General features: G+C 35.0%; 2 protein-coding genes across 2 annotated transcripts in view; one reads left to right on the top strand and one right to left on the bottom strand.

The window, feature by feature from the left end:
- Positions 1–2,288: 2,288 nt before the first annotated feature.
- LOC137390911 (uncharacterized protein C7orf57 homolog) lies at positions 2,289–5,331 on the bottom strand. The gene is made up of 8 exons (XM_068077227.1): positions 5,301–5,331; positions 4,961–5,098; positions 4,616–4,775; positions 4,400–4,524; positions 4,157–4,295; positions 3,711–3,823; positions 3,296–3,482; positions 2,289–2,646 (listed from the first exon to the last, which is right to left on the bottom strand). The coding sequence occupies exons 1-8, from the start codon at positions 5,329–5,331 to the stop codon at positions 2,592–2,594; spliced, it is 948 nt and encodes a 315-aa protein (XP_067933328.1). The 3' UTR covers positions 2,289–2,591.
- An 811-nt stretch (positions 5,332–6,142) lies between these two features.
- Positions 6,143–10,333, top strand: part of LOC137392082 (2-oxoglutarate and iron-dependent oxygenase JMJD4-like) — a 43,844-nt gene continuing 39,653 nt past the window's right edge. The window contains exons 1-2 of the mRNA XM_068078704.1: positions 6,143–6,229; positions 9,264–9,368. Coding sequence (XP_067934805.1) covers positions 6,228–6,229; positions 9,264–9,368 — 107 coding nt within the window. The 5' untranslated portion in view covers positions 6,143–6,227. The remainder of the gene's footprint in view (positions 6,230–9,263; positions 9,369–10,333) is intronic.

Genomic DNA, 10,333 nt, shown 5'->3' with positions numbered 1-10,333 from the left:
ATATTCGCTCTGTGGTCTCCATGTTACTCTATGCTAGCCCTTCTTTTATTCGCTCAGTGGTCTCCATGTTACTCTATGCTAGCCCTTCTTTTATTCGCTCAGTGGTCTCCATGTTATTCTATGTTAGCCCTTCTTCTATTCGCTCAGTGGTCTCCATGTTACACTATGCTAGCCCTTCTTTTATTCGCTCATTGGTCTCCATGTTACTCTATGTTAGCCCTTCTTTTATTCGCTTAGTGGTCTCCATGTTATCCTATGTTAGCCCTTCTTCTATTCGCTCTGTGGTCTCCATGTTACTCTATGCTAGCCATTCTTTTATTCGCTCAGTGGTCTCCATGTTACCCTATGCTAGCCCTTCTTCTATTCGCTCTGTGGTCTCCATGTTACTCTATGCTAGCCCTTCTTCTATTCGCTCAGTGGTCTCCATGTTATCCTATGTTAGCCCTTCTTCTATTCGCTCTGTGGTCTCCATGTTACTCTATGCTAGCCCTTCTTTTATTCGCTCAGTGGTCTCCATGTTATCCTATGTTAGCCCTTCTTCTATTCGCTCTGTGGTCTCCATGTTACCCTATGCTAGTCCTTCTTCTATTTGCTATGTGATCTCCATGTTACCTTATGCTAGCCCTTCTATTTACACTCTGGTCGCTATGTTACCCTATGTTAGACCAAACGTAAATTACTATTCTGAAAGATTCACAGTTCTTCCTTGTAGGTCCATCCTTAACAGAGTGGAGTAATCTAATAAGACAAGCACTCAAACAGTAGAAGCAGCAATGGATTTACTCGCTACTAATTCAAGGTGTCCGAGGTGATGAGTGTAGAGTGAGTTGTACGGCAAGTTTTATCTGGTGTAAAATATGTCTTGTTTTTTCTGTTATTCATTTCGTGTCTGCTTTCTCTTGACTATGGGTAGAAGTAGTTAAGTTACAAATACATATCACTTGTTCTTGAATATATATTGGTGGTTTTTGGTAGATTACTATTATATAACTTATAGATTTGCAGATTTAAGGCATATTATTTTATAACATCATTGCGATTGTCTAAACTCAGCTTACAGTAGATGGACGCTCGTAACTCTTCTCCTAATGCACATAAAAGACAAGTTTTGGCTGCAAACTGTAGCAAACATATCAATGAGTGCAATGAACTCTTATGCAACATTGTTAAATATAGATATAAAATAAAAATATGCCTTCAAATTTAGAATGAAATAAAAAATTTAAAGTTCTATCAGATTGCAACCAAGCAAACTATAGACTAATTAGAAATAGATTAATTGCAAGCAATAGATATCAATTGATCAAAATATTTTTCAGTTTCTCAATGCATATTTACTTAAAGATCTACGACAAGTTGGAGGTAAGTTTTAACATATTTCTTACAACCAAAAGGGTTAATGTCACTCCACGCAAAGGAAGTGCAAAATATAGGCGAGATTCGCTTCACCCATAAAAGGGTTAAGTTCAACTTCCCAAAATTCTGACGAGTTACATGTATTTGAAAAATACAACACCACCCTAAATTTGAACATCATCTCTAATAGAGGCCACTATAGGAGAAAAATTGAAAAGTAGAGTATCATGGTGTTCAAATAGGGGTTTTACATTATTTATTATAAACTACAGACTTTTATTATAAATACAGTCGAGCTGCTTTCTTTCCTTTTCCAGCAAGTTTTAAAAAAGGATTAACTCTAATTCTGATAGCTCGGGAATTTTGTTGTTTGTCACAGAAGTGTTTTTAGTTGTATTTGTTTTGGCTCAGAAAGTAAATCAAGCTTCCTGCGCCATAAATGTATATGGCAAGTACATGGTAATTATGAATTGAGTTTTGGTCAACTCAGCCCACTGTTGCAAAACTTACCATTTGAAGAGCCTCTTCCCAAGTTTAGACCCACAAAAACTTATTATACTGCAACCTAAAAATACCTGTTTTTATTGGACTATTAACTTGTGCATTGTTAGGAGCTTCTGTGTCATTATACGTGTACTTGAAATCAGTTAGAGAAATCACAAAAAACTGTAAACGAATGTTTTCCCTTTTTTAAGAGAGTTTAACTTTATCTTGTGTGGTCTTCTAGTGTTGTTTAAAAGATGAGAAGGCACATTATATGACTATACACTAGAGTGACTAGACCATCTATATTTGTATGAGATTTCTCTTTAGCCGAGTAGTGGATGCTCCGAGTAATAAGAACAGCTCAATAGATTCTTTACATGCTAACAATGTTTCTCTTTGCATATAGATTATTTGTTAGAATACAACAGCAGTATATTGACTATCAATTGGGATTGCAACAATATATATTTATTATAATGTTCTACAAGTATTAGTTATTTGAGACATGAAATAGACCTCTCAACAGAAAATCATATGCACCTAAAAGAACACACGCTTGTTTAATTTAAATATTTACAAAAAGCTTCGTCATAGTCATAGATTTCTAAAACAAGAAAAAAATCTGTTGAAAGCAAATAATCGGGAAGACCTTTTGCCCTAATAATCTATTGATGTTATGTAATATGTACAAAATGAGGGCTTAGATGCTAATTGCAGATATGAGATCACCTTGTCTTAAATTCTCCTCATTATATCGGTGGTAAAACGTGATGGGAGTTTACCCTTGCACCAACATTTTCAAATCTGAAACAAAAGATTTTTGACAATAAACAACGAATAACCTAAGGTCACAGAGCAGAGCTTTAGAAATTAATATCAATTGTATAATTAAACAATATACATATATGGGAGCTAGTAATCTCTTTTGCAGTAATAATATATTATATTCGTTTATCCTTAATGTATTTTACCGACTGCAACCTAGTTCTGTTGTTGCTAGGTTCAGAATGCTATATATAAACCTCAAAGTTTGTGTGTGGTTCTTTGTGTCCAGCTATAGCTATTAAAATCTTGGAATGAAGAATCTATATCACAGAAGATTTGATCGCGGAACCATCTCCGTTTTCCAAGCAATATTCTAATCCATTGAGCTACACGAGATTGATGGAATCATTGGGCGATTTGAGTTGATATCTGGGTGAAAATACGCATAGCCTTATGCGTTACGCAACATAATTAAAGCTTGCTCTCACAGATCTTACCAGTAAGTTTAGCAATAGTTTACTAGCTTACTCAAATTAGCCATTGGCAATGTGCCAGGCTAATGGTAAGTGGCAGAACACTGCATGACCTGTCACTGTTTATCAGCTGATTTCTAACACCCGTTCAATGCCGGACATTCCGCTAGTTTGATGATATGTGCCATTATTGGGCTCTAAACACAGATACTTACTTAGATATTTTGAAAAGCGGTTTGTCTCCCTGAACACCCGTGTTCGACATGACTCGGCGGGACGCGTTTGTTGGCTGTGTTTGTCGGTTTTTCAGGTCGTTCCACATCATGTTTTTGTTCGTAGTTTTTGCTGATCTAGATGGTTTTGACAGATGTGCTACCCTGGCATTGCGCTCTTCATCTTCCACTGTAAGCAAAGTACCATATGATTTGGCGTTCTAAGCTGGACTTTGTGACAGCTTAAGGATAGCAGATGGTTTGCAAACTTCAAATGTTTTATGTAAACGATGATATCTGATCAGATATCATATCTCTTTAGCAGTGGCGAAAAAGCTCATTTAGTCTCATTCAAACAAAAAACGCAAAACAATACATTCACATTTTAAAGTAATCTTTGTTTTTAATTGTCACTTACATGATCTGCATTTCTCATGCCACTCATTGCTTGGTGTTTGCCATTCATTTGCATATCCGTAGGCCAACAGTTTGTTCATAGCGGGTCGGCCATCTCTGTCATACATTGGAGGCCTGTGGAATGGTAACGCAGTTAAGATACACACTTGTGTAGTATGCGTAATCCTAGTTTTAAAAAAAACCCAAATAGCTAGAAATTATCAGTGAGTTGGAGCATCACTAATAATTCCAATACAAGGTGTTATAAGAGCTCGGTGATCGCCTGACTTCTAAACAACGAGTTGAAGTTGAATACTTAAAAAAACTGCTGATGGTGACAAGGGCATATTACATTAAATCGCTCTGACTGTCAATCAAACTTATGCAAATCAGTTCATACACTGACTGACGCCTAACGGAAGCTTAGTGAGTGAGAAAGAACAGCTAACACAAGGGAGGTAAACTTACACATCTGGATATCTAGCTGTTTTTTCTGACTCTTGGTTTCTACCAGATTGCGGCTTAGCAATAAATGCTGGACCTGTTGGAGTAGTCATTGGTTGGTGGGTAGACTGGCCTCTAGATACGTGTTTGATTTCTGGTGCGCCTAAAACATGGAAAAATGTGGTTAACCTATCAGTGAGACAATACTACCAACTTGCAATAGTTGCCAAGTATTGTTACTGGAGTGCGCAGGCTAAGTTTTTATACCTGGTGCAACTCGTCCTTTTTTCCAATATATTAATCCTTCTGGATCATTTCTGTAGTCATAGTTATCTCCAAATGGTCTGTGCTCATCATGCACCATATACTCCGGCAGCCGGAATTCCCATGGTCTGCAAAAAGAATAATAGAGAGGTACAAACGTTTCGTTATTGGTAGGAAAAATTGTTGGACGTTTCAGCTTAGTTTTTAAATTATTCTTACTTGTTAGGCTCAACACTATCATTTTCTAGCTTGTTATCTTCCAAGTAGTACCAGTCACTTCTAGGGTAAGCAACAGCTTCTTTTTTCTTTGGTTTAGGGTCTCTGTGTCTGAGCAAATCTTCTCGTCCTCCCATTTTTGCCATGCGAATATACTTTGTGTCTAAAATGGTAAACTCAATATTAAAACTTTGTTTTACTTTACAATATTGGTTTGCTTTCTTGTCCATATTTAGCATGACTAATGTTTAGCTATTGTAGAGACAATAGTTTAGAAGCTTTAGAACGTTTGCTAGTATAATTCCTTACAGAATATTGTAATGACTATAATAGTAATAAAAGCATTACCTGTGTCTCGAAAAAGTGGTCTTGGTGCATCATCATGTGGAATGGAAGACAAGTCATTCAAGCCAGGAATTTGGGACGCCAAAGGTGTCTCATGAGAAGTACCTCGTTTAGGAGGCTCTGGAGCATGGTAAAACCATCCTGTATAGCAATGAAATAGCTTATTATTAAAATGATTAGAAGCAGCCTACGAGAAATAAAAATCAGTGTGATTAAATTGTTTTCGGCTGACAGTTAGCGACCAACTACATTCTTACCGGGAATTGAAGTGAGCTGACGACACTATTTATTAAAAAGTACAAAATATTCACAATACAATATAACATCAACAACAGGTACTTGCCTATTTCAGCTAAGTTTTTTGAAACAGCCATTTCGGTTCAACGTGTTTTGTTCTTTGATGTGAGAGTGGTAATACTTTGATATATTTCGCTTTCCTTGGTTTTACAGTCAATGCCGAACAGAGTTTGATGCGTTAGGTTTTATCGAAGGTTTGGCATTGTTTGTTTAGTGATCGCGTAGCAACATAGCCTACGATCGAAGTCTAGAATCTGTGACGTACCACGCTTACAAAAATATAAACGTGCTCGAAGGCTAATTGACGTTGGTGTGAAGGGCATAAAATACGTGCGTTGCATGGAAATCATGGTCGGAGCTCCAGCGACGGACCATCCACACCAAAATTACTCGAAAAAACTAGCACGTATAGTGATGGTTTCAAGGTTTAAGCTGGGCACCCATTTTCAAATTAATACACACGTTTAGGGCTATTTTATTATCGCATAATCTTGATTTCAAGGCTGTAACCTGGCTCACAAAAATCTTTTTTTTTTGCCAAATGACTGTGACACTACTAAAATTCGAATTTTAAATTTGCTAGTTTGACTAATTATAACTGCATCAACTAACAAATTTGTATAGATTTTTTAATGTTACATACGATATAAAGCACACTATTAATCGGTTTATATATAAGTTATGCCGTGGATCATGACATGTTAGTATACCTATTTGTGAAGGCTAGATTAGCGTGATACTACTTTCTATTGGCCCATAACATTGACTTAGCTAGAAATGAGATTAACTTGTGCCAAGCGCAGCCTTTAGTGTTTTTCCCGTAACTGGAGCAAAAGCTTGAATTAGTATTGTTATACAGCAACTTTTGCCATTTTATTAAACGGCTATATTTTCACTTCTACGTAAAAAAAATGTTACTTGCGTTCAACGTTGACAAAGTAGATCTTCTACCTATTTTCTTCTCTATATATAAATGTGAGTGTCTGTTGTTTGTATATCCAGTTATAGCAATAAAGCTTTGGGAACGGTAAAACCGCTTCGTACTGAAATTGAACTCAGTTCCCCAGTTCTGCAGACAGGCATGCTATCCACTACACTACGCGGCCTACTTGCCTTACTGTGGAATAAATGTGCACATACTTATTACACCAGTTAATATACGCACGCTTCAAGCACTTGCGACGATACTTTTGATTACTACTAGCGCTTGAAGATCATTATCGCGTGAGAGATCATGATGCGTAGCATAACTATTATAAGCACAGTTATATTCATGGATCTTATTATAGTAGCTTATTATCTCTTATTGCCTACGTAGCTTAAGTTACTAGCTTTATTTACTCAAATTCATTGGGTAAAGAAACTTAGCCAATGGTAACTACATTACCTGTCACTGTTTATAAGCTGTTTTTTGTTACTCATGCAATGCCAAGCATTCACCTAGTTAAGCCAATGATATACAGCCCAAATTGGGGCTGTATATCATTGGTTAAGCACTGCCGATAACAGTAACCACATAAAGAAGTAGCTAAAACTAGCAAAAGCCAAAACATAACAGCAAACAGCACAAAGAAAAATAAAGTATAACTGAGCAGCAAGCAACATGTTGTTTAATAAACAGACATTTCAAGTCAATAGCTTGCTCTTCCATGTACTTCCATAAATCTTTTAAATAAAATATATACTGTAGCACGAGCAATTTTTTTAACCTTCCAACTGATTTCAAAACTTGAACACTCATAACAACTGCCTGTTAGAAGGCATCGAAAGATTAAAAACTGAAATACTCTATGAATTGTAAAAAGTGACCCCATTTACACCATCAGTACAGGCAATGATGGTCAAGCATTCAAACAATACAAGCACCTCCAAACAACTCGGAGCATTGCTAACAAAATTAAAATCTAAGTAAAAGGATTGAGACAACCAATCAATCATTTGCTTTTAACTCTCATTTATTCCCATTGCCTTAAATCGGTGTTCTTAAGATACATGGTTCCTCGTCTTTTCTTGTTCAGCTCTAAAACATCAATATTTTTCTCGCATCCTAAAAAACATACATCTGGCAAGAAAATCAATACCAAAATAAGGGTTATCTTGAATTAGAGACATCAATATCAGCAGCATACTGATAACCGATAAATTTATTATCAAAATATTTATTGATATTTTATGGCTTTTCATTGTTAAGAGTTTAGTCTTAAAATTTTCATATTTTTCTACATCTCACACACCGTTCCAACATCTGGAAGAATCGATTCTCTGATGAGACCTAGCTAATCTCAACACAAAAGTAGACAGAAATAGTTTAATTTTAGAAGTATGTAGAAAATAACAGAATCTGCCTTAACAGAGTTGAGTTGATATATAGTTTACATCACTGATAAAGCGTTGATTAAATATGGTAGTAGAGAATAAGGTTACTTCATATAGGTAATTTTTTCCAAGATGAAGTGCGCATTTTCTAGTGCTATTCTGAAACTACATAAATGACTATTATCTGTCAATATTTACCTTCACGTATTTGCAAACTATGAGAAGTTGGCACTTGAGATTATAATCAAGGTAGGATTCTTGCATTCATTCTGTGCAACTCTGATCTATTTTAAACAAAAAACTTATAGTATGGATAGTTCTGTTTTTCACATATATAGTGCCTGTTTTTTGGGCATTCAATGAATCTTAGTATATGATGATGGCACAAATAAACAGCCCAATGTCATGTGAAACCATATACCCTGGAAGTTTATGTTGTCTCTTTTAAGCGTGACAGTCATATATTTCTATAGTTTGACTATAAAATGAACGGAAAATGACTGGTTTAATAACTTGGTGAGCCTGGTGTAAAAATACCACTGCCTGTCAACATTTATATAGGATGGGAATGTTGGAATGCTACATTACATACTTTATAGTCTATTATATAATACTTGTCACCAGAGTATCCCATACATCATCTATTATATAATACTTGCCACTAGAGTACCACATACATCATCTATTATATAATACTTGCCACTAGAGTACCACATACATCATCTATTATATAATACTTGTCACCAGAGTATCCCATACATCATCTATTATATAATACTTGCCACTAGAGTACCACATACATCATCTATTATATAATACTTGTCACATGAGTATCACATACATGTACATCATCTATTATATAATACTTGTCACTAGAGTATCGCATACATCATCTATTATATAATACTTGTCACTAGAGTATCACATACATGTACATCATCTATTATATAATACTTGTCACTAGAGTATCGCATACATCATCTATTATATAATACTTGTCACTAGAGTATCACATACATGTACATCATCTATTATATAATACTTGTCACTAGAGTATCACATACATCATCTATTATATAATACTTGTCACTAGAGTATCACATACATGTACATCATCTATTATATAATACTTGTCACTAGAGTATCACATACATCATCTATTATATAATACTTGTCACTAGAGTATCACATACATGTACATCATCTATTATATAATACTTGTCACTAGAGTATCACATACATCATCTATTATATAATACTTGTCACTAGAGTATCACATACATCATCTATTATATAATACTTGTCACTAGAGTATCACATACATCATCTATTATATAATACTTGTCACTAGAGTATTGCATACATGTACATCATCTATTATATAATACTTGTCACTAGAGTATCACATACATGTACATCATCTATTATATAATACTTGTCACTAGAGTACCACATACATCATCTATTATATAATACTTGTCACTAGAGTATCACATACATCATCTATTATATAACACTTGTCACTAGAGTATCACATACAACAGAGTCTATTCCAAAATGTGTCTCACCTCAAGGAGGCTGAAAACTTGAAAACTGGTTATATTTAGTTTTGGTATTCTTTAGCAAGAACGTTTTTTGCCTGATTGATTTGAGTTAGCTGTTAAGTGGCAAATACTTTTACATGCACTTACAGGCTCTGTGAAATCAGCCTTGTTATCCATTATTCAACGATGCACCAGGAACAGGTAAAAGAGAATGACTGCACTGCAAGCTTAGAGGTCTGTAATGAGATAACAAGGTACGGGTACTGTTAGTGCTCAGGTACCTTTTGGCACACTTTATCTCGCTATCACAACCCAACAGATGCCATCAACCTGAGATTTACTCTTCTCTTACTGGTTTAATTGTCTGTTTTTTTGTTGGTCTACGGTGTTAAAATTTTACACGTTAGCATAATTGTAGCTATACATACAATGATGGCAAAGTCAGGTAAAGATTTGAGTTATTCAGAGTAATCTCCTCTTTTAACATTCATAATTCTTTATATTGTGATTAGCTGAGAAAGAGCTGTTTTCATGGCCTTGTAAGAATCATGTTTAACACTAGTACATGTAGAAGCAATTTTGTTAAGTCAACTACCAATGATAATACAGAAAACTATTTCCCAAAATATGACTTCTCTGCATGCAAAAAAGCATTTGTAAGAGAATTATGTTATGCCTCAATGGTTAAACATTCGCTAACATACAATGTAACTGCAAAACATTTTCGTTCAACTTAAGGTTGAGCGTCTAATCAACAGAGCTTTCTTGAATGAATGTTTTCCACCAGACACGCAAATATTTATATCTACTTGTCATGAAGGAATTTGCCTACGCAAAAGATTTAGTTTCATTTTCAAGGAAAAATCGAGGCGTTATACATTGTGACAAACAAGCTGTGTACTTTGTAGCAGAAATATTATATACTTTATGGTGTATACTTTATGGTTGTAATTTTTAACATACTTGTTGTATACGTTGTAGCTTTTGTGTTGTATACTACGTAGCGTACATATTGTATACTTTGTAGCCTATTTTGAATTCTACCTCATGTTGTAATGAACACGGTTTTACATTTTGCTTGTTTTTATTTGTCTAGAACAGCATTAGATTTTCTATTTTGCAAATTCTGTAGTTCGATTTATACGATCTGAAGCATGGAAATGGAGCAGCTCTTCTGACATCACTATGTTATGTCATAATATTGACAGCTACTGTTTCT

The sequence above is a fragment of the Watersipora subatra genome, chromosome 3 (genome assembly GCF_963576615.1).
Source record: "Watersipora subatra chromosome 3, tzWatSuba1.1, whole genome shotgun sequence".
NCBI lineage: Eukaryota > Metazoa > Bryozoa > Gymnolaemata > Cheilostomatida > Watersiporidae > Watersipora > Watersipora subatra.
This window is presented reverse-complemented; position numbering and strand designations above follow the sequence as displayed.

Excerpts from the sequence above, each read along its gene's own strand:
- LOC137390911 (XM_068077227.1), bottom strand. The coding sequence starts at position 5,331 with ATGGCTGTTTCAAAAAACTTAGCTGAAATAG. Across the intron at positions 5,099-5,300 it reads AAAAAACTTAGCTGAAATAG|GATGGTTTTACCATGCTCCA; the intron begins GCAAGTACCTGT and ends ATTGCTATACAG. Across the intron at positions 3,824-4,156 it reads ACAGCTAGATATCCAGATGT|GCCTCCAATGTATGACAGAG; the intron begins GTAAGTTTACCT and ends ACCATTCCACAG.